Source organism: Babylonia areolata, chromosome 29 (assembly GCF_041734735.1).
Source record: "Babylonia areolata isolate BAREFJ2019XMU chromosome 29, ASM4173473v1, whole genome shotgun sequence".
Lineage (NCBI taxonomy): Eukaryota > Metazoa > Mollusca > Gastropoda > Neogastropoda > Buccinidae > Babylonia > Babylonia areolata.
In genome coordinates, this window is record NC_134904.1 from 33516312 (window position 1) to 33537169 (window position 20858).

Here is a 20858-nt window from a genome sequence, read left to right on the forward strand (position 1 = left end):
TAGTCACCATGTTGATCAACTACAGATATTTGGGATGACGTTGACGGGTAGTCACCATGTTGATCAACTACAGTTTCAGTTTCAGTAGCTCAAGGAGGCGTCACTGCGTTCGGACAAAACCATATACGCTACACCACATCTGCCAAGCAGATGCCTGACCAGCAGCGTAACCCAACGCGCTTAGTCAGGCCTACAGATAATAGTAAATACTTTGACAGGTAGTCACCATGTCAATAACCTACAGACAGTAGGGATGGCTTTGACGGATGGTTGTCATTTTTATCAGCAATGGGAGACTGGAGTGAGTTTTACAGGTGGTCATCATGTAGACTCATCCTCATCATGGTCGTCTCTTGAGAACCGAGGACGACGACGCATTCTGCCATCTTCAGTGGAAGTCATCAGTGGACAGGCATATGTTTCCAGAGACCGTAGAAGTCATCAGTGGACAGGCATATGTTTCCAGAGACCGTGGAAGTCATCAGTGGACAGGCATATGTTTCCAGAGAAGGTGGAAGTCATCAGTGGACAGGCATATGTTTCCAGAGACCGAGGTCCAAAGTACACACGTGGTTGCAGCTGGGGCATGAAACGCCAGCAGGCAGGGCATGGGCTGCGCTGTGTCGCCGATCTCCAGCAGCTGCAAGGCGCTTAATTGCGGTACTATGCCTCTCTTCTTTTCTTACTAATGCACATACTGATGTATTTTAAACATGTCAGTATGTGCGCAAGTGACTGACGAAAACAGACTGTTTATTTTATCAAAATGTCCCACTGCATTGTTTGTTAGGGTGACGCTTGCAACTTCTGGCTACAAACGGTCGCTACGTGACCCACAACATACAACTGGGATGTGGGTGACAAGATGGTTACTATGCTGACCACCTGCAGACCACTGGGGTGATAGTGACAGATGGTTTTCATGAAGACCAGCTACAGGTGATTGGGATGAGTTTGTTTTGTGGCTGCCATGTAGACTACCAAAGAATGATTGGGATGTTTAAGTGGTTGCTATGTAAACTATCTGAGAATGATAGGGATGAGTATGTTCAGTGGTTGTCATGTAGATTATCTAAGAATGATAGAGATGAGTGTGTTAAATGGCTGCCATGTAGACTACCTAAGACTGATGTGGATAATTTTGTAAAGTGGTTGCCATGTAGACTACCTGAGAATGACTGGGATAGGTTTGTTAAGTAGCTGCCATGTAGACTACCTGAGAATGATATGGGTGAGTTTGATAAGTGGTTAACATGTGGACTACTTAAGAATGATATGGATGAGTTTGTTAAGTGGTTGCCATGAAAACTACCTGAGAATGATATGGATAAGTTTGTTATGTGGTTGCCATGTAAACTACCTAAGACTGATGTGGACAATTTTGTTAAGTGGTTGTCATGTAGACTACATGAGAATGATTGGGATGAGTTTGATATAATATGTGGTTGCCATGTAGACTACCTGAGGTTGAGCTGGGTGAAGGCGACTGATGATCGCCGTGTTGACTACCTTTGAAACTCGAGGTGACTTTCACAGGCGGTTGTCATGTTGTCCACCAGTGAACAACTGGGTAAGGACAAGCGGTTGTCAAGCTGTCCAGGTATGAACGAATGGGGTAAAGGTCACATGTGGTCATCTAACTAAGCACCTACAGACGCAGGAAAGCATGTGCGTGCGCGCACACACACCCTTTTTTCGTTGTTGTTGTTGTTTTGCAGGCTACTACAAGTGAAACGAGTCTTTCAAAACAGATTATCTCCCCACACAGAAACCAGCAATGTTGTTGATAAATGTTAGAATTTGTAGTAGTGTGTCCGTGCTTGGAATAGAAAGACCTTGTGGAACCTGTAAATAGGAATCCCTAGAATAAAATTTGGCCATTGATTCAGACTGTATCACAACTTATAGGCACAGGCAATTCCAAATATGCAACCCGTAGTGATGTGTAGAGCAGTATCTACATCAGCAAATGTTCATGAGGTTGCCACCCTGGAGAAACTTTCGCAGACTGCTGGAAGGTCAAACAACAGAACTTTTAATGAACATGTGTGTAAGATGGAGACATATGTGTCAGCATACAGAAATAATCAATATATAAAAATACATTTTACCCACGATGTTATGTGTGTTGATGAATTCTCATACAATTACCATCTACCAATGAGCAATGATCACAGAATTACAGTCTTGCCCGGGAAGATAAAGGTTGATTCAAATCATTTCGAGGATGACACTGATGGCAATGATTACATGCCCACACGTCATCCCGTGAAGCGATTTGATGACCCGGGTACCCAGGCACGACGTTTTGGAGGAACATCCGCTAAATACACACTGGCTGTGCGAACGCAAGATAAGATCAACTTGACACATTGCATGCTCTGGATATTTTTTATGACTTTTTTTTCTGCCCCAGCATCTGCACCGTTTCAGTGGCATTACTCCCACGCCGCCCATTCCGAGTCCCCTGCACACAGCCACACCCGCGTTCGTCTGTCGCAGCTCCAGTGTCGGCAGTCCACGGGGAACCATCGATGTTAGGTCGCCAGGAGGCCACACACGAGAGGAGACCCTGCGCTGCTGCTGAGTCACTTCAGTGTGTTCGGTAGTGCCTGTTCTGATTTGACGTACTTAAGACACCTCGTACTAAGCCCCCTACTGACGACAATAATGGCTTAGTCGCGGAGCCAGACTGATTAAGCGTCTCCTCCAGAGTGGAGACCGCCACCACGTCCCTCCAACATCAGTGCCCCATGAATCTGCCGACATTGAAGACCTTGACAAGACTCATCCCAAACGCGGAAGTGAGGGAGTACCGAAACTGAGGTCACCATGGAAGCAGGGCATGAAAGGCCACATAAAATGGGGCTTTTTTAATATTGATAATGACGAGGGAGGAGGATGACGATGATGATGATAATGATGATGACGATGTTGCTATGGAGGTCCTTTTAGGTTTGGGACTAAGTGACTCTTCGCTTTCTGTCATGATGATATCCGGGCGTCAACCAGGCCCGAGAGATACAGACACTTGCAGTGTTGGTCAGGAAATTAGAGCAACACACCCAAAGACGCAACCGTGAAGTGGATGATACTCGACTGTGTGGTCCCAGTCTTCCCATTTAAGCTCCGGGTTCCGTCGGCTGCGGGCCAAAAAAATCCTCCTCCGCTAGGATTCGAATCCGCGTCCTCCCAGCCGTCAGTCCGCGACACTAACCACTTTGCCACAGCGACTGGTTTATAATGACTTTCCATTACTTTCTGGTTTGGAGATAATTCGAGAAAATTCAGTGACACTGAGGCAAAGAAACAGGGAACATTGTAAACTTCTTCTTCTTCTTCTGCGTTCACTCGTATGCACACGAGTGGGCTTTTACGTGTATGACCGTTTTTACCCCGCCATGTAGGCAGCCATACTCCGTTTTCGGGGGTGTGCATGCTGGGTATGTTCTTGTTTCCATAACCCACCGAACGCTGACATGGATTACAGGATCTTTAACGTGCGTATTTGATCTTCTGCTTGCATATACACACGAAGGGGGTTCAGGCACTAGCAGGTCTGCACATATGTTGACCTGGGAGATCGTAAAAATCTCCACCCTTTACCCACCAGGCACCGTCACCGTGATTCGAACCCGGGACCCTCAGATTGACAGTCCAACGCTTTAACCACTCGGCTATTGCGCCCGTCGGAACATTGTAAACAAAGTTTTATGGTTTCGTTCGGAAGAAGAAATCTGAAGTGTGTGCCTTCATGTTTAATTTGTGAATGACGGTTGTATAGTACCTCAAAAGATGAGCAAAATAGGCTCCAAAGCACCGGCACAATCACATACTCGTGGAAAAACCCTCTCTTTTTTTCCGTTTTTCTCGAATATAATAAGCATGAGACGATCAACAGTCGTTTCCCGCAATAACAACAGCATTGCATTGCAGTTTATATCTCTGTGCATGGATGAAGGCATTTTTGTGAGGGAAAAAATACGATAAATAGTGCACGGGGGAAAGAAACGGTTTCAGCGCCAGAGAATAAAACACTTCACTGTTCTCTGTGCAGACCCCGTCATTTTCCCCCGTGGGAGAATATTCAGTACGGTTACTGCGCGCTGAAATGTCTCCACCCTGGGTAAAGGCTTAGAGGTTGTATGTGACTTTCTCCATAATTGTACCTTCAGCCGTTTTCGATAACTCTGAATGCATGCGATCAGATTTATCGTTCTTTTTGGTTGTTGATTTCACTTGCGCTCGCAGACATCACAAAATGGCGCGAACATTACACAGAGGAAAAGTGTAAGCTCTTTCGTTTCATTTTGGGTGGTTTTGTCTAGCATCATGCTTACTATTCCGCCGTGTGACCCATGCGTTTCATTGCACTCTAATGATAAATGTGATGCGAGTTATCTGAAACTGTAACACAGCAATAAAAACAAGGAAAATATAGTTCTGTCCGACCGATGAGATGGCAACATGTTGTTGGCTTGTTTTTGCAGTGAGTGGAATTTTGATATTGTACCACAATGAATATGCAATATTGGACCGGTGATGGAATTTACCAACCGGAGGTACAACTTTACTCATGCCATCCAGCACGCACACGCACACACACACACACACACACACACACACACACAGAGCCGAGTGGCTGTGAACCATACTGGATAAGAATGAAAATAGTTAATAGCCGTCAGTTGGTGTTAATGCCCATTCTCCATTCTGGGACAGACCGTAAAATGACCACCAACAATTACTTTGTTGAAAATGTAGTGGGTTTGTCTTTACATCTTCTGGATGGTGGAAGTGTAATAGAATCCCTGATATATCACGAAAAAAAGCAACAACCATAAACCCATCTCTCATTTCCCCTGTAATTGCTTCAGATTGTGAATGGAATACTATATCAAGGACATGTTAACCAGTGACCATTTAATAATAATGGTATTATATAGCGCTGAATCTTGTGCAAAGACAAACCAAAGCGCTTTCGCACCAGATGATCAGGCCTTGAGATCTGTAACATGAAAGGTTATTGCCCCTTTCGTGTTCGAGCTCAGTGTAAGGGTAATGCACTGAGGACACACGAATTAATTGGCAGTACGTCCATCGCTCCAGAGAAGAACTTAACTAAAGAGGTAATGAAAAAGATAGGAGGGAGGGAGGGCTGATAATAATGATAATAATGTAACAAAGTTTAAAGAGGAAAAAAAAATCTGTGACCCCGACGTGATTCGAACACGCAACCTTCTGATCTGGAGTCAGACGCGCTACCGTTGCGCCACGAAGTCACCTGTTAGGACAGCAGCATTTTAGTGACTTGAACTCATATACGTTTTAAGAAGCGCAGCGAATTCTTCCTGTTAGTATGATTTGAACAACATGATTAGAGAGAGAGGAGAAATAAGGGCATATATATCCACAATGTCACCCATCAAAACGAAATGAACACTCTCCCCCACGGCCCTCTAGCTGTCTCTGTCTCTCCGCTTTGGCCTGTCTCTCCCACATGGCCCTCTGTCTCTCCCGAATGGCCGTCTGTCTCTGTCTCTCCCCCACGGCCATTCGTCTATGTGTTCGTGTGTGTGTGTGTGTTTGTCAGTGTGCGCCTGCGGCCGGAGTGCTCGATACTGGTAAAAGTTCCGTGCTTTGTCAGTCCCGGGCGAACAGTCAAAACGATCTGTATCGTGTACGACCCCAGTGATACTACAACGACAGTATTGAAAAGACTCAATGAGTTAAATACATATACATACGAAGGGGTAATTTCGGAGGTACACATCCAACTTAACTGACTTCGCCCCTGAGGGTTCAAACTATTGCACACTGAGAAGGGGTTTTTTTGTGTGTTTTTTTGTTGTTGTTGTTGTTAAGTTCCTCTGCGCGCACTGTATTCACTGGCAGGTTGTTGACTGCGATCAGGGCACTCATTGATCGGCATCGTTTCAGTTCACATCAGTTTGTCTCACTGAGTCCCAGACGGTAAGCACACGCCGGCGAACACACACACACACACACACACACACACACTGTGACACACACACGCACTGGGCACGCGTGCGCGGCCGGCGGTCACGGTCCACGGTGTCACCTGACTTCGGCACGGCTGACGATCATATGTTCGTGTTTCAGTATAGTAAAATAAAATACACAGACACGTTTTATAACTGATATAGGTAGGGGATGGGAGAAGAGTCGTAAGAAAAAGCATCAATAAAAAAAAAAATATAAAAAAAATAATAAAAACCTTGAAAAAGATGATAAAAAAAAAATGAGAGAGAAAAAAAAAGACTTCCGCACACCGGCCGGCTGGCCGCGTCAGTGCAGGTAATGACGCATAGTACTTGTTTTTCCATGTGTGCCGTACGTGCGTGCGCGCGCGCGCGCGGTGTGTGTGTGTGTGTGTGTGTGTGCCATGAGCCGGAGAGAGAGGGAGAGAGGGATCTCAGGGCTTTGATGTGTGCTTTTAGGGGGATGTGGATGTGGGGAGCAAACCAAGAGAGTGACAATTGCAGAGCGTGTTTTTCGATAGCCTCCCCTACATGCATATCAGCCAGACTTTCCCAAAATTGTGTGTGTGCGCCGTGTGTGTGTGTGTATGTGTGTGTGTCAGTGTGTGTGTGCGCGCGCGCGCGTGCGCGTTAGGTCCATCTAGGCCCATTTATAAATCCGTGTGTGTCACTGAGTGCCGTGTGCACATAGACTCTCTCAGCCTCTCAGTCTCTCTCCCGCCGGGCTAGTCTCAGTCTCTCTCTCTCTCTTCTCTCTCTCTCTCTCTCTCTCTCTCTCTCTTAGTCTCTCTCTTTCTCTCATGCACGTGCTCTTTCTCCGTCTCACACACTGACGTGACGCGAGAGCGCGCACTCAGTCACACTGGCAACGTGACACCGTGGCGACACGCACTGACAGGCTGACGCACACTGACACACTCACGGCACACACACACACACACACACACACACACACACACACTGGCACACACACACACACACAGGCTGGCACCGGCTGGCACTCACGGCACACACGACTTGAACGGGCACTGACTCTCTCTCTCTCTCTCTCTCTCTCTCTCTCTACCTGTTGGAGTTTAACGACCTATTGGCGTCTACACCCTTAAGGTCAAGTCTCTCTCTCTGTCTGTCTATTGGAGTTTAACGACCTATTGGCGTCTACACCCTTAAGGTCAAGTTTGTTCGGTTGGAGTTGTTTTAATGCGGGTATTTGTTTGTGTGGTTGGGGTTGTATGTATTTGGTGGTGAGAGGGTTGTATATGTGTGTCACTGGGGTTGTATATGTTTGATGGTAAGGGGGTTGTTTTTGTTTTAGCGGGTGGGGTTGTGTGTGTGTCTCTCTCTCTCTCACTTTATATATATATATATATCAGTCAAAGTTGACCTCATGCACGCGCCGACCTCACACATGGTCCCGGCGAGCGCACACCCACCCACTCCCACCCAATACGAACACACACACGGCACAAATACGCGCGTGTGCACACCGGACCACGCAAAAGAAGACAGTTGTAATCAACTAAGCTGTGTGCCCCATGTCAATTTAACAGCCTGTGACATGTCGTCTGTGTTTGGCACTGAACAACTACTGGAGTAGTGCACGATGATATTAAAGTTGTTCTTAGTTCATTCCTTCATTTCATTCTCTCTCTCTTTCTCACACCCCCTCTGCGAGTAGTCCTTCATAAGATGGCGTACCTTGTTGTAAAATGACAGTCTGTTCAAAATTATGCATGCATGTGGGCCTATGTGACTGAGGTATGTTTTATACATGATGGTCATTGCAAACTATTATACCCTCTTCAAATGGGGCCACAACCTTTCTTGAATATATCATCGTTATTTCAAATCATGACGTCAAATTTTCTTCAATTGTAGTTTCTCCTTTCTACGCCTGTACTGAGTTCGGCAAGTTCATACAGACTGCCACCAGGTCCAGTGGGAATGAGAGAGTTCACCTGTTGAACGGGGAACAGGTGGTTTAAATGAACATGTGTTTGGATTAACTGGCATCGTAGGTTTGCACTCTCTCGAACAGTTTGAGGCGACATTTGATAGTTGCTGTGTTGATATCCACAATGACGAAAAATACAGTGAATGTGCCTGAGAAATTGAAATGACTAAACAAATAAAAATTCGAAAAAGCAAATTCGGAAGAATACACATCTTTCAAAGCAATGCCTTTGGCGTCATACACTGACGTGCTGCACCAAGAACCCTGAACATTTACTGCTGTTCAATCATGCTCATTAATAATGTTTTTCGAAAGTAGTCCGTACGTAAGAAAATGGTGAAACAACACATAGAGCCGACGCAGCTGACCCGAAGACCTGAACTGAGCTTTTGTGATATATAAGTTATATAATATAAGCAATCCGATTATCTTGCAGCCGTAAATATAAAACTGAACAAAAGATGACCAACTAGTTCCCTTGGAGGATTAATCCGTTTCCGGGTGTACTCCGGCTAACAAACGCGGAGGTGTGTTCATGTTGGATGAAAAGATGGGAGAAGCAGACTGACGACTGTTTTCTGCTGTTGAGAAGAAATCGGGTGCTGTTCATCAAATAACCACTGAAATACTCTCAGAAGTATGTCTTCAGCTGAGACTGAGGCCCGTCAGGGTCTGTTGAGGGCTGTAAAAAAAGAGGCAAGTTGATATGTGTTGTATTTGTCTGATGGAATGCAAATCAGCACGATGGTCATAATTTATTAAAAACAATGCGTGCTGCCGACACCTTTCCAGTAGCATGTTTGACAGACTTAACACTCGAACATATTGTCATTCATAACCTTTGCCATGACATCTTGAAAGCTTTTTTATTTTGGTTCTTATAAATCGTTAGTACCGCAAAACAAAATCGTCATTTGCGGATATATTGATCTGTCAACAATATTTGGAGAATCAGTAGCTGAACATTGGCAGACCATGTTGTTTTCGGCAGTGCCACACTATCAGTATCACTTAATTGCGATGGTTGCAGTGTTTGTTTATTTTGTTGTCTGGCAGTGTACACACACAATACATAGAAGTATAACAGTAGTTTCCCATTCCAGTTTTTAGTAATGCTGTTTATTCATTCCATTGCTTGAATGTCACAGACTGATATGATTAATTGTACCTTTTTGGCCTTCTGTCAAATACCCACCACCATTGTGTTTGAGGTTCTTACTCTCAATATTTAACTTTACATTGCCATACAGACTCTCTCTCAGTCTCTCACTCTCTGCCATGATCTGCACAGTTTTTTTTAGGCTTAAATGAGCTTTGGCAATAGACATGTGCAGCTTCACAAACATATATGTCACAGTGACTGCTATTTAAAATTTTCACTGTCAGCAAAATTCTGTCTTCCTGTTTATAATATATATGATATTATTTCTCCTCTTGTACCCCTATAAAATGTCTATGCACTTTTTTTCCTCTTCCTGAAGTAATTAATTGTCAGCATTGACAAAAACAACTGGAAGATGAAAGCAAAGCAAAGATTTAGTTTAGATTTAATTGGTGACACTGTCGCTGGTTACAGTTTTCGGTGATGAAAAGATAGGATCATATTTATGAGCCCTGGACATGCATTTTTTTTTTTTTTTTTTTTAATTTTGTAAGTTACATCTTGATCCTACACTTGAGCTAACTTGCTCATTGATCTTGTTTTATAAAGGATTTTTTTTATTTTTACATTTATTGAATTTTTTTGTTGTTCTGGACTGTTGTTTCTGTTCTTTGTTTTTTGGTTCTTTTTTTTTTTTCTTTCTTTCTCTTGTACTTGTCTTAAGGTTTACAATTTTCTCTTGAAGTTGAATCAGTAGATTACAGCATCAAAGCTAGATAATGTTTTAATGGGAATACACAAACACACACAGTCACACACACAGACACACACACACACACACACACACACATACACATACACATATACGCGTTTGTGTGTGTGTGTGTGTGTGTTATGTTTTTGTCTAACACATAATGTCAAGTAAAGCACAGAACAATCCACATACAGCATGAGTACATTGTACACAGATATCATTATCACTGTCATGCAGTCATTGCAGATTGAAGTATAGACATGCTCATGTAGCAAAACAGTCACGATAACCAGGAAAAGAAATTTTGGATGCCATGTGGAGTTGTCATTTTGAGCACATATCCTGCAGTGTACTCTTGTTTATTGGTTGTTGAAAAGCATGATATTGCAAAACATCAAAGCAGACAGCTGATTGAGAATAAAAGCACCCATCACGTAGTGTGTTATGATACTGGTTCCGTTGAGACTGTTAATGTTCTCTTTGAATTGACATTAATTTCATGGGCCCAACAGCTGAGTGGTTAGTCTCCAATGTGGGTTCAAATCCTGGCCTGGTGGGTTGAGATATTTCAGATCTCCCAGGTCTACAGATCTGCAGACCTGCCACTGTGCTGGCGCCTGAATCCCTTTTATGTGTACATACAATGATACATGCATACAAATACAGAAGATTTAATATGCGCACTAAAGATCACGCAGTCCTTGTCAACGTTCGGTGATTGTTGTTTTTTTATTAGAACATACTCAGCATGCACACCCCTTAAAACAAGAGTGTGCTTGCCTTGGGGTAAAAGCTGTGACACATGTAATTAAAAGGAAATTTGTGAACATTAGTGAATGTGGGAGTTACAGCCCATGAATAAAGATTAACAAAAGAAGACATTAATCAGCAAAAGATTAGCGTCACACATTGCTGTTAAAAATATCCTCATTATTTTTCTTTGCTTACAGGTGAAGCAGATTATGGAGGAATCTGTCACAAGGAAATTTGTTCATGAAGAAAGCAGCAGTATCATCTCACTTTGTGGTAAGTGTCAGCTGCTGTTTCTTTGATTTTTTTTTTCTCAATATGTTGGAGAGTAATCTATGATGCAGATTTCTGTGAGATGTTCATCATCTGTGAAGTACTGCATCTGCATACAGTTTTGTCCAGTGACTTTAAATGAAGAAGGAGCAGGTTGTAGATTTTTTCCATAGAACTTAAGAATGGAAGCTGGCCACAATCAAATGGCATCATTTTCTTTATTAAGAATATAAACTGAATGTGTGTATGATACAGCATGATAAGTAAAATAAACAATGATGACTGGAGAAGAAGGCTGTTTTTATTGCACAATCCTGTATTGCGGGTACCTCTGAATGGGGTGTTTGTGGGACTGGTGCACAGGTTTCATTATCACACATACACACCCGTACGTACATGTGCACACACGCACACATGTGCACACACATACACCTGTGTGCGCCCGCATGCGCGCGCACACACACACACACACACACACACACACACACGTACACACACGCATGAACGCTTGTACACAGACACAATCACTCACACAATCACTCACACACAAACACACTCACACATACACACACACACACACACACACACACACACACACACACACACACACAAAAAAACGCGCGTGCACACACACACACACACACACACACACTTAAGATATATTTCATTATCAGCCTTCTTTTTTGAGCTGTTTAAACTCAGTCAGTATGTTAGATAAAAACACATTAAATAGACAACAAACTGAAAACAATCGAACCACATCTTTTACGCAAACAGGGTTTATACATAATCTCTGTGTTTCATTATATATTATGGAAGAACATCATTCAGCTTTTGTTGTCTTGATATCACTGTATCATTGTGAACAAACATATTAAGCTTTCATTAATCCCTCCACCCCACCCCGCAACTGCCCCCCAAAAAAGAAAAAAAGGAAGCTGTCTTTGATGTCTCAGTGCTGAAACATTTCAAGGGGTGCACAGTCTGGGATGCTGCAAGAAGGGGGTGATAAGGGGAAGTGAAGGATGGAGGGGTGGAAGAAAGGTTCTGTAGGATTATAGTTTACAAATTTGCAACCTTGCTTTTTGCACACACACACACACACACACACACACACACACACACACACACACACACACACACACTCTCTCTCTCTCTCTCTCTCTCTCTCTCTCTCTCTCCATTTAATCTATTTCAAGCAAACACATACTCTTTGAATGTCAGAGTCTGAAATCGTTTTTACCAAACTTCTCGGAAAATTCTTTTGAATGTATCTTTGACAATTTCAAGATGTTATCTGCTATTGCAGAAGGTTTGCTGCATAGTCCAATTGGACATTTGTTATAATTGTTTCAGTTGTTTGATGTTAGCGTTTCCTTCTATATTGTGCCTATGTCTCCCCTTTTAATGTCTTATTTTTTCCAATGCTCTGTATCTTTCCCCACCCCCACCCCCCTCACACATATGCGCACACACACATACACACACATCATTCATCACCCTCTGCCCAATACCGTTCCCACCTCCACGCTCCACCCTCCACCCGACCCCCACCCCCAACCCCCCCTTTTTTTTCTTCTTTTTTTTCTTTTTTCCCATCTAATATCACTTAAAGTGGAAGACATTAAACTGAAGACTACTACTACTACTACTGCTACACCCACACACACACACACACACAAATAAAAAATAAAAAAATGTCCTGGTAGTATGCTCTTTTCGTATTGCTGGTTGGTGGTGGTGTTGGTTTTTTTTTGATGCACCATCTACCCCCACCTTCTCCCTGCACCCCAACCCCATCTATCATATCCCTATATTTGAAGCCGTATGAAGAGCACAGGAACAGGAGTCATGATGGCTGCCGGAAAAAGAGGACGCTAGCCAGCGGGACAAAGGGGAGGTTCCCTTCTTCCAGGAGGTTATCGGCCGTAGTTGCTTTCATTTTCTCCGCATAGGTGGATAGTAGTTAGCACAGGACAGGAATGTCAGACCCCTGCCGGAGTCTGCACTAGTTGGGTCACGGTTACGTATGTTATTTAAACGTAATTTTACACACACACACACACACACACACACACACACACACAAAGTCCTGGTAGTCTGCTCTTTTCTTATTGTTGGTTGGTGGTTAAAGCCCAACACTGAGCTTATATCACAGATTGACATAAGTTTACGTTTGGGCCAACAGCAAAGTGAGAGCTGTATTATCAATGGTTTCTCCAGTCAATGGGAAACCATTTACAGCTTAATCTTATTGTGAAGGACTATGACTCTCAAACTAGGAGGCAAAATTGCACTGGCTCTTAGTGCTGCAGCCTTGTGGGCTAGTTGGCCTTTGGGAACCATCCCATCGCCGACTGTCCTAAAACCCTCTTGGCTGAGAGAGTGGGGATGTAACTTGGGCAAGACACTCTCCACTATAATCAAATTCTAGCCAAAATAGTCGGAACAGCAGTTGCCTCCTCTGCTGTTCTGATGGTCATAGTCAGACACGACTATCATATATATGGTTGTTGGTGGTGGGGTTTTTTTTTTATGCACCATCTTCCCCCTCCTTCTCCCTGCACCCCAACCCCATCTATCGTATCCCTATATTTGAAAAAAATGTATTTTAATTACACATACTTAACCGTGACCCAACTAGTGCAGACTCCGGCAGGGGTCTGATATTCCTGTCCTGTGCAAACTACTATCCGCCTATGCGGAGAAAGCGAAACTACGGCCGATAACCTCCCGGAAGTAGGTAACCTCCCCTTTGTCCCACTGGCTAGCGCCCTCTTTTGACAGCAATATGCCATCACCAGCGCAGCAAGCAGGGAGAACAGGAAGCGGGGAGGATGGGAGGGTCTTAAATTTGGGTCGCGGTAAGTATGTTATTTAAACGTAATTTTAGATAGAAAATTTCCTTTTAATTACACATACTTAACCGTGACCCAACTAGTGCAGAATAGCGCGACAAGGTGGAGGGTTCGCCTGTTCTACTGTCTGTGTGCTGTGATGGCCTGTTGTGCAACTACCACAGAAGCGATGCCTCTTGAGCCATCATCCCGCAGGCACGCAACATCTCTGGTAGAAGTCGATGAGCCATCATCCCTAAAGCGATAGATGTCCCTCAAGTAGAATTCGACGAAAGTAGAGTGTACTGTGTCACCTAAGGATATTGGTGCGGGCAAAGAAGACAGAGGTCCGCAACTGTATTGTGGGGGAGGTCTGTGGACCACAGCTGTGCTGATAAATGTAGCGCAAAGAAAATCGGGTCGGTGGGTTGAATCCACACTTTACTGAGAGCCCTTCAAATCAAAGGAAGGGAAGGAAACACGTATCCTTGTAGGGTTGTCTCATTTGAGCGATATTTAAACGTAATTTTAGATAGAAAATTTCGTTTTCATCTCATTTATAATGACATTGGTCCTGTAATCTGATTCATGCATATATATATATATATGTGTTAAAATCTTTTGTTTGGTAAAGTGTACCAAAAAGGAACAGTGCCAGGGCATCACTGGTATTGACATCCTTAAACTTTATGTTAAAGAGAAAAATGTTTGGTGTGCTTTGGTGAAATGTTTTGGACTTGTTTTCGTTCTTGTCATTATGGGCGTTTTTGAAAGTATACATTTTGAAGTTTTTGCTTCTTTATTTTATTTTATTTTTTTTATTTATTTTTTTTTTTAATATCTGTTTGTCACCAAAACACAGCTTTTGTGGTCAGCAGGGGTCTAATAAATTAACAGTACTTAATAGACTGGTCACTGCATGCATGGAAGTTGGAAAGCTAAAGGTATATATTATTTCACTATTGAAATAATAACCTCACTTCCGTGTGAGCGTGCACAAGTGTCACAGTGTGTTTCTGTCTGTGCGTGGTGCGTGTCCAGGCTTGTATGTAGACCTGCATGCATGTGTGTGTGTGTGTGTGGAGGGGGGGATGTTGGGGATGGAAGGGGTTGTTGAAGACAGACAGACATTGCTGAAAGTATGAAAGAGGGAGAGGGTTTTTTTTGTGTTTGTTTAATTGTTTTCAAGGACAGAAACAGCCCTGGAAGCTTTCACTCTGGTTTCCTTTCTTTTATATATATATATATATATATATATATATATATATATATATATATTCTTTTTTTATCAGCTTGCGGGTTTTTTTTGTTGTTGTTTTTTTTTCAATTCAAAGGTAAAATAGAGCAAACAATCACATCCACTTGCCTGATTTTAGGCATTTTTTGAGAAAACATCGCTCCAGTTTCTTGATGACTGTAAAAACATATTACTTCCAGTGTCATCCATGTCATGCACTCCCTCCCCCATTTCCCACCCCCTTCCCCACTTTCCAAATCACTTGCATTCTGTGTGTGTGTTTGTGTGTGTGCGTGTGTGTGTGTGTGTGTGTTGTTGTTGTTGTTGTTGGCTTTGCAGGCATTTGATTGTTTCTTGTTATGGAATACAGAATACTTTATTATCTCAATAAGAGACATTTTCTGTATAGTGTATTTTACGTAAACAATACACAAATATCACAGTCACTCTGTGTAAACACATAAAAGACATAAAATGCTGAAATGCTAAGTTGATAAGGATCTTTCATGCAATGATAACAATCATACACATGTAATGATTACATACTTTCACAGTCATTCATCATAGATACATAAGGAACATAAAAATGCATGGATACAAAGTTAATGCTAATCAGTCTCATACAATAATCACAAATCAACCAGTGCGATAAGCACAGTAAGAGAACAGATAAAATGTCAAACTGTAGTTAAACCAACAACATACATGACTAAAACCAGTTGTTTTTGTATTTGTGTGTGGATGATGCATGCTGTGAACACACAACAACCTAAGTGTGAACATTTCTTATGCGCTCTTTACAAATCACCATCATTCAATCAGTCACGTGTGAATGCAGTGACAGTGATGGTCACCGCTGGCCTACATTGTGGACCCAGTGTCAGCAACAGAAGCAGGGCGACGACTTTTAGGTGGCCACTTCTACTTTTGGTGTGTGTTTGCTTTTGTTTTCTTTTGTTTTTTTTGGCGTTCAGAGAGTGTGTGCTGTTTGGTGCATATCAAGCCAAGCTCTTGCCTTGCAAAGGTCTGATTACCCTCTTAACACGCTGCACTAACTTAACTCCCCCACCCCCTCTCCGCCATCCCCCCCACCCCCTCCTCCCCAAGGGCTGTGCTGTCTCTTTGACATTTCCATTGATTTTTTTTCTTTTTTCTTTTCTTCTTCTTGGTGGACAGGGGAGAGGGGTTGGAGGGGGGGGGGGGTGTCTCTCCTTCACTCTCCCTCATTCCTCAGTACTTGAGAGCTGTCTCCTGAAGAGGGTCTCGTGTGTGCCAGCGGCTGTGCTTTACTGCATTCCTGTGACGAGTCTTCACCCCAGCCTCTGTGTAGCTCCTTGTACATCCTTCACCGCTCTTACCTGCATGCAGCATTTCTGGGGGTGAATGGGGGAGGTGGACGAGGGGAAGGGGAGTGTGTGGGGGAGGGGGTGGAGGGCGTCTCACTTCATCCTTGGGACTGGAGTAGAGAGGGTGCCGAGTTGGCTGATTAACCCTTTGACTACTGCTGATGAGTGTGCTTGTCAGTGAAGAGCTGCCACTTCACCAAGATTTAACCCTTTGACTGCTGCTGATAAGTGTGCTTTTCAGTGAAGAGCTGTCACTTCACTAAGATTTAACCTTTTGACTGCTGCTGATGAGTGTGTTTGTCACTGAAGAGCTGTCACTTCGCTAAGATTTAACCCTTTGACTGCTGCTGATGAGTGTGTCAATGAAGAGCTGTCACTTCACTAAGATTTAACCCTTTGACTGCTGCTGATAAGTGTGTCAGTGAAGAGCTGTCACTTCGCTAAGGTTTAACCCTTTGACTGCTGCTGATGAGTGTGTTTGTCAGCGAAGAGCTGTCACTTCACTAAGGTTTAACTCTTTGACTGCTGCTGATGAGTGTGTTTGTCAGCGAAGAGCTGTCACTTCGCTAAGGTTTAACCCTTTGACTGCTGCTGATGAGTGTGTTTGTCAGCGAAGAGCTGTCACTTCGCTAAGGTTTAAGACGGAGCTTTACAGGTCAAGAATGTACATGTCAGTCACCATTCATTATTTAACTTCGTCCTCTTTGGACTGCATTTGATTTCTTTTTTTTCTTTTCTTTTTTTCTTTCTTTTTTCTTCTTTTTTTTTATAGCAAAATCAACATCATTGATAAGAACACAAAAGAGTGGTAACTGAACTTCAGAGTAATGCCGCAGTGAAGTCATTTTACCCAGATTTGTCAGTCAAGGGATTAAAGGTGGAGGGTGAACCTCTGTCCAGGCCAACGCCAGTTCCATGAGATGGACTAACCCTTGCTTGGGTTTCACTTTTTAACAAAGGAAGAAAGGCAGCGTGACTGCTGGTGTGATGATTGCTCTCCTTTGAGTCTGCTTATTTCAGTGCAACTAATTTGAAGATGAAGAGAGTCCTTTGAACTGATTTATTTATTATTATTAACATTATCATGATTATTATGATTATTATTATTATCATAATTATTATTTCTTATGTGTTTCTGTTAACTTAATGCTGTTTCCTGCAGTTGTTATTTTTTTTCTCACACCAGTGCAGCAGGTTTTGGAATGTTGAATTATGTCTAGATACGTATATGTATATATGTCATGTATCTTGGGACACCAGTGGTGTTACACGATACATGCTTGCAAAAACAGAATGAATCAAAACAAACTGAGAAGAAAGAACGATCACAGAAAAGTAAAAGAAGACGGGGAAGCAGAAGAAGGAGAAGACAGAAGAAGACGGAGAAGAAGACGACGGAGAGGAAAAAGAAAGAGAAGATGAAGAAGCGGGAGAGGATGGAGAAACAGAAGGAGGAGGAGGAGAAGAAGTAGACAGAAGAGAAGAAGAGGAGGAAGACGAAGAACGAAGGAAGAACAGAAGGAGAAGAAGACAGAGAAGAGAAAGAAGATGAAGAAGAAGAAGACAGAGAAACAGGAGAAGGAGGAAGACGAAGAAGAAGGAAGAACAGAAGGAGAAGAAGACAGAAGACAGAGAAGAGAAAGAAGATGAAGAAGAAGAAGACAGAGAAACAGGAGAAGTAAATGGAAGAAAAGACAGAGAAGAGAAGGAAGACAGAGAAGAAGATGATGATGGATAAGAAGATGTAGAAGAGGAGGAGAAGACGAGGACGAAGAAGACGGAGGAGAAGACGAGAAGCAGAAGAAGAAAATTGGAAGAGAGAGGGAATAAGATGGAGAGGAAGTATAGAAAGGAATAAATTTATTTTATGTTGGTACTAGTACTGATTTTTTTTTTATATGCAAATGTGTCAGTGGATACTAATTTTGTTAAAAAACCCAGACCAGATTGTTTATGTATTTTGTTTATAAATGTATTTAAAGCGTAAGAAGCATCACAGCAGTGGACTTTTGTTTGTTATGGATACAGGGGGGTGTGTGTGTGTGTGTGTGTGTGTGTATGCAAAGAGATGAAAGGTCAGGAAAAATGCCATAAAGGTTAGCGCCAGACAAGCTTGTAGCCTGAACAGCAACATCTGAGTTCTTTCCATTTAAATGATTATCACATTATATGATAAATGATGTGATAATGTTCTTTTTGTGGATGGGAAAAAAATCAGAAAAATAAGTTGTTTTGGTCAAATTCTTTGGATCTAAAAGATTCTTACATGACAGAATGAATTATGTGAGAACCTTCTTTGCAATTGTAAAGAAAAATATCATATGTGAACAATAACTTGAAATAGTAGTTATTAGTTATTTCCGTTTGAATGAATATGACATGAAAAAATAAATGAGACGAGGAACTTCTTAACAAGGGTGGAAAAAAGTGAATATAGAATATAATAGTTCATGGGCATGTTCTTTTAATTTAACTCATTATGACATACTGTAATATTATGAGAACTTTCTTTGCAAGGGTGAAAAAGAAAACATGAATGAAGTTTGACTTCAGTGTCAGCTGCATATAACTTCAGTTCTGGTTTTATATATATATATATATATATATATATATATATATATATATATATATATATATATATATATATAATCATTACTGTGCTCTTTTTCTAATGGAGGAATAATCATTTGGCTCAAACTGGACCTAAAACATATTGAAAATACGGCTTTACCCAAGAGTTTCAGCTCTCAATCTGTGCATGTGTTTTCTTGACACAGACTGGTAATTGCTCTGTGTGATCTTTACCATCTGTCATTAACAGCTTGTTTGACTTGGAATTAACACTCAGTAACTCTGTGTGTGTGTGTGTGTGTGTGTGTGTGTGTGTGTGTGTGTGTGTGTGTGTGTGTGTGTGTGTGTGTGACTCTGTGTGTGTGCTGTGCTTAACAAAGAGCATTACTCGGAAGGCTGTGCTGTTTTGTGACTAAATGTCTTCAGTTTGTCATTGTCAGCTAATTTGAGCTTGTGGGATGTAATCACAGTTCTGTGCATTTTGTGCTATATGGTTGTAACTTGTATCAGTAACACAGGTCTTTTGCTTGGGGGGAAAGGTTGTTTCTGAAACAGCTTTGCTGATTCAGAAGGCTTAACAATTCCTAACTGATATGATTTGCTTTAGAAGTAGTTTTATGGTTATTGGTAATGATATATATTGAAGTATTGATGGTAGTAAAAGCTGGTATGTTGATCAGATGTTAATCTTCATGTGTGTGTGAGTGTGTGTGTCTTTGTCTGTGTCTGTGTGTGTGTGTGTGTGTGTGTGTGTGTGAACTGTTATGTATGGTGTGTGTGTGTGTGTCTTTGTCTGTGTTTGTGTGTGTGTGTGTGTGTATGAAACTGTTATGTATGGTGTGTGTGTTTGTGTGCGTGCGCGTGTGTGCGTGCGCATGTGTGCGTGTGTGTTTGTCTTTGTGTTTTGCTTCCCTGATGTATGTTTTTTTGTCTTGAAAATATCACATTGGCAGAATGGTTCATGCCAGGGTGCCTACTCTGGGGTTATTTGCTGTAACATGATCCGATTACTCCCAGTTTTAAGAGAATAACAACGTGTCAGTTGCTTTTCAACCATGGCACATTGATTGTTTTTTGCTTTGATAATGCTTTTTGATGATATTTGGAAAGAGAGAGAGAGAGAGAAATTTCAGTGAAATTTTTGTTTCTTTGTTTTTGTGTTGTTGTAGGGTTTTTTTTCATGATTCATCACACATTTTTTAAATCGACCAATTTAAGTTTTCCCTTACAGATCAAGAGGACTTGTCTCATGCTTCAACAGTTAACAAGTGAACAACATCAGTCAGTACCTGAGTAAAACGGTTCCTGAATATTTCCCCTCAGTCTCTGCTATAAATATATACTAGCAAATACATTAGCAATACCGGAGGAAATTTATAGATAATGAATGAAATAAATCGATAGAGATACAGATAAATATTGAAATATATAATCAGATAAACCTCTGGAAAAAATGCGAATCTGCTCTGACAGAACTCTCCCAGTTATGCTGGTTCCCCCATTCCCACACCCTCCCCCATTGATTTCTCTCAGTCCTCAGCAATCCCATCAGCCTGTCTTGGTCTACCTTTCTATTCTTTTTTTTTTCTGCGCAATGATTTTGCACAATTGCTCCCACACCACTCATTCAGTTAGTCATACATCGCCACACTCGTATTTGTTTTCCACAGTCTTAAGGGTTGGCAGTCCACATGGAACTGTCGATTTTGGGTTCATAGGAGACCACCCACCAGAGGAGACTCAGCACTGCTGCAGAGTCATTTTGATGGTGTTCTGTAGTGCTTGTTTTGACTCGCGGTATGGAGGACACCATATACTGAGCCCCCAACTGATGACAGTTATTGCTTAACTCACTCAGTACGGCCAGTCCTCTCTTCTCCTCTACACAGACCCTTCGGATGACCAGTGGGTGTCTGAATGACCCAACCTTTAGCTTCCGTCGTCAGAATTGTATTCTTTGTCAACATTCACATCTTCAGTATAAGAGCCTTCCACTTGCAATATTTTGATGATGGTAATTGGGGTGAAACGC

The 20858-nt window shown here is 42.2% G+C and overlaps 1 protein-coding gene and 1 non-coding gene across 7 annotated transcripts in view; one reads left to right on the plus strand and one right to left on the minus strand.

Annotated features, from left to right (window-relative positions):
* Positions 1-5210: 5210 nt before the first annotated feature.
* On the minus strand, positions 5211-5282 carry Trnaw-cca (transfer RNA tryptophan (anticodon CCA)). Its single transcript has one exon. It is a non-coding gene; the product is annotated as a tRNA-Trp (tRNA).
* A 3211-nt stretch (positions 5283-8493) lies between these two features.
* LOC143274577 (small G protein signaling modulator 1-like) overlaps positions 8494-20858 on the plus strand; it is a 95691-nt gene continuing 83326 nt past the window's right edge. For all 6 annotated transcript variants that reach the window (XM_076578422.1, XM_076578423.1, XM_076578427.1 and 3 more), the window contains exons 1-2: positions 8494-8652; positions 10763-10838. In XM_076578422.1, coding sequence (XP_076434537.1) covers positions 8596-8652; positions 10763-10838 — 133 coding nt within the window. In that variant the 5' untranslated portion in view covers positions 8494-8595. The remainder of the gene's footprint in view (positions 8653-10762; positions 10839-20858) is intronic.